Raw genomic sequence first — 2,309 nt, 5'->3', positions numbered from 1 at the left:
ATTAATACATAAAGATTTTTGGTTAATGTGCAAGGATATGTAAATTAACTTGTTAAAGGTGCAAGCTAAATAGAATGCTGACGATTATTGCACCAAGCTCTTGAAAAAAAAAAAGGTTGTGATTTCTTTGCGCTAATCACATGCTTTGCGTCAGCATGCATGCCAATTCTGAGGGAGTCTGTTGAAGGTGTAGTAATGCTGAGTGGGCAGAATGTCTCTTTCAGCCTCTCTAACCTGGTCTTGGTTTGGCTCTGACTTCTAATCTTGGTAGGGTGACACAAAGGCTAGACAGCTGATTGGGGTAGGTTAGAGGTGGACTATTGACAAACCTGTGACACAGTGTATAGCATGTCTGACTTACTGTGATCAATTTCTGGATTTCATTCCATCCTGACATCTGTCATGTATGAAATTCCCTCATTTTTGGGTGTTTTTTTGCTTCGCATTTCCTCCTCGCACTGCAGACAGTTTCCACCAATCTCCAAACACCTGAATGTATTCAGAATGTATGTGCTCAATACAATGGAATGAATATTTGTATTCTCTATAGTGCAGCAAAAAAAAAAAAAAAAAAAGTTTACACTATATAAAAAAATAAATAAATATGGGACAATTATAATGTTTGTGGTTTCATTTTAAATATGCATGATATTGTAAGCAACACTTCTTTTTCATAATTTGCATATTTGTTTGTGTTATTGTAACTGTTTTCCAGAGTCGATTGAATGTGTTTTAAACCATTGCTGTATTTACAGGCAGAATGCATTTCAGATCACTGCGGTAGATGGTGTTTGCAGTGGAATAATTCAGTGTTTATCTGCTGATGAGTGCATTGAGTGGTTACAATCTATATCAACTAATATTTCGAATCTCACAAAGCACAATGTAAGTAAAAATGACCTTTTGACTCGTTTAAAAGCCTTTTGTCTGTAATCCTTTAGTTCCAGTGCCTTTCAGATACCACCTTGTTTTATCTTCAAATAAGGAAAGCTCAGTGCATCTCGTGAGCAATCAACATAATATTGTAGCTAAATCATCTATAAAACATTCATGAAAAGTGAGCTTCTGCCTGCGGTTTTCATTTGTGTTTCTGGTATCAAGATTCAGGGGCACTGTTATATGGATTGTTACTTAGTTCTGATGGACACAAAATGCAGAATACTAATGATTATTTAAAGAAATCATTGCTATTAGAAAAATATATTTTCCATTGTAATAGATCAATGTTGTGCACTAATGTATGCAATGTTAAACTAATGGATTATCAATATCAAAAAAAGATATATATATATATGTGTATATATATATATTACGGAAAATTGTTATCACATACTTACCGTAATTTTCCTTTCCTGGCTCTCCTCATGTCGGCATACTAATGGGTTAACCCCGCCCCCGGCTCCTAATAGGACCACCCCTAACTAGAGCATAAAGCCCCCTTCTCCCACCTCCTCTGTGTTCAATAACACGCCGAGCGAAGGCATGGGAGGGACGCTATGCCGACATGAGGAGAGCCAGGAAAGGAAAATTACGGTAAGTATGTGATAACAATTTTCCGTATTCCTGGCTCTCCTCATGTCGGCATACTAATGGGACATAGCAAGCAATAACCACAAGGGAGGGAAACATGCCAAATAATTTAATAAACTGCTGAAGCCGCAGAAGACAATACGGACGCCCCAAAGGCTGAGTCCGCAGCATTAGACACATCGACACTATAATGTTTAATGAACGTATTAGAGGACGACCAACTCGCTGCTTTACAGACGACCTCTACCGGAACTTTCGCGTAGGCTGCCCAAGACGCAGCCAGCGACCTCGTAGAATGAGCCCTGACTTCTTGCGGAGGGGGAAGACCCGATGCCCTATAAGCAGACTGGACAGCTTTTACCACCCAAGTGGATAAGATTCTCGTGGAAGCGGCGGCTCCCTTCCTCGGTCCACCGGGCATCACAAAGAGTCTATCGGTGGTGCGGAAACTCCCTGTCCGCAACAAATAAGTGGAAAGAATGCCAACCACATCTAATCTTCCGAGATACTCCTCCCCAGTCGACAGGATTGCAGCCGACAGGCTTGGTAGGACTGATTCCCAATTGAAATGGAACAGCGAGGAAACCTTTGGTAAGAATGAAGGCACAGGCCTCAGCACTACCCGGTCAGGAAAAAACTGGCAATACGGTTCCTTGCAGGAAAAGGCTTGCAATTCCGACACTCGCCTGGCGGAGACAATTGCTGTGATGAAGACTGAGAGCAGAGTGAGGTGATATAGTGAACATGAAGTTGGAGGAAAGAATGGTGCTACCGTTAGC

General features: G+C 41.0%; 1 protein-coding gene across 1 annotated transcript in view; it reads left to right on the top strand.

Moving 5' to 3' along the window:
* Nucleotides 1–2,309, top strand: part of SNTG1 (syntrophin gamma 1) — a 324,127-nt gene that overhangs the window by 280,780 nt on the left and 41,038 nt on the right. Inside the window, exon 12 of the mRNA XM_018564206.1 lies at nucleotides 756–885. Coding sequence (XP_018419708.1) covers nucleotides 756–885 — 130 coding nt within the window. The remainder of the gene's footprint in view (nucleotides 1–755; nucleotides 886–2,309) is intronic.

The sequence above is a fragment of the Nanorana parkeri genome, unplaced genomic scaffold (genome assembly GCF_000935625.1).
Source record: "Nanorana parkeri isolate BGI_ZX_2015 unplaced genomic scaffold, ASM93562v1 scaffold735, whole genome shotgun sequence".
NCBI lineage: Eukaryota > Metazoa > Chordata > Amphibia > Anura > Dicroglossidae > Nanorana > Nanorana parkeri.
The sequence above is the reverse complement of the archived record's forward strand: the minus strand, read 5'-3'. Positions and strand labels throughout refer to the sequence as shown.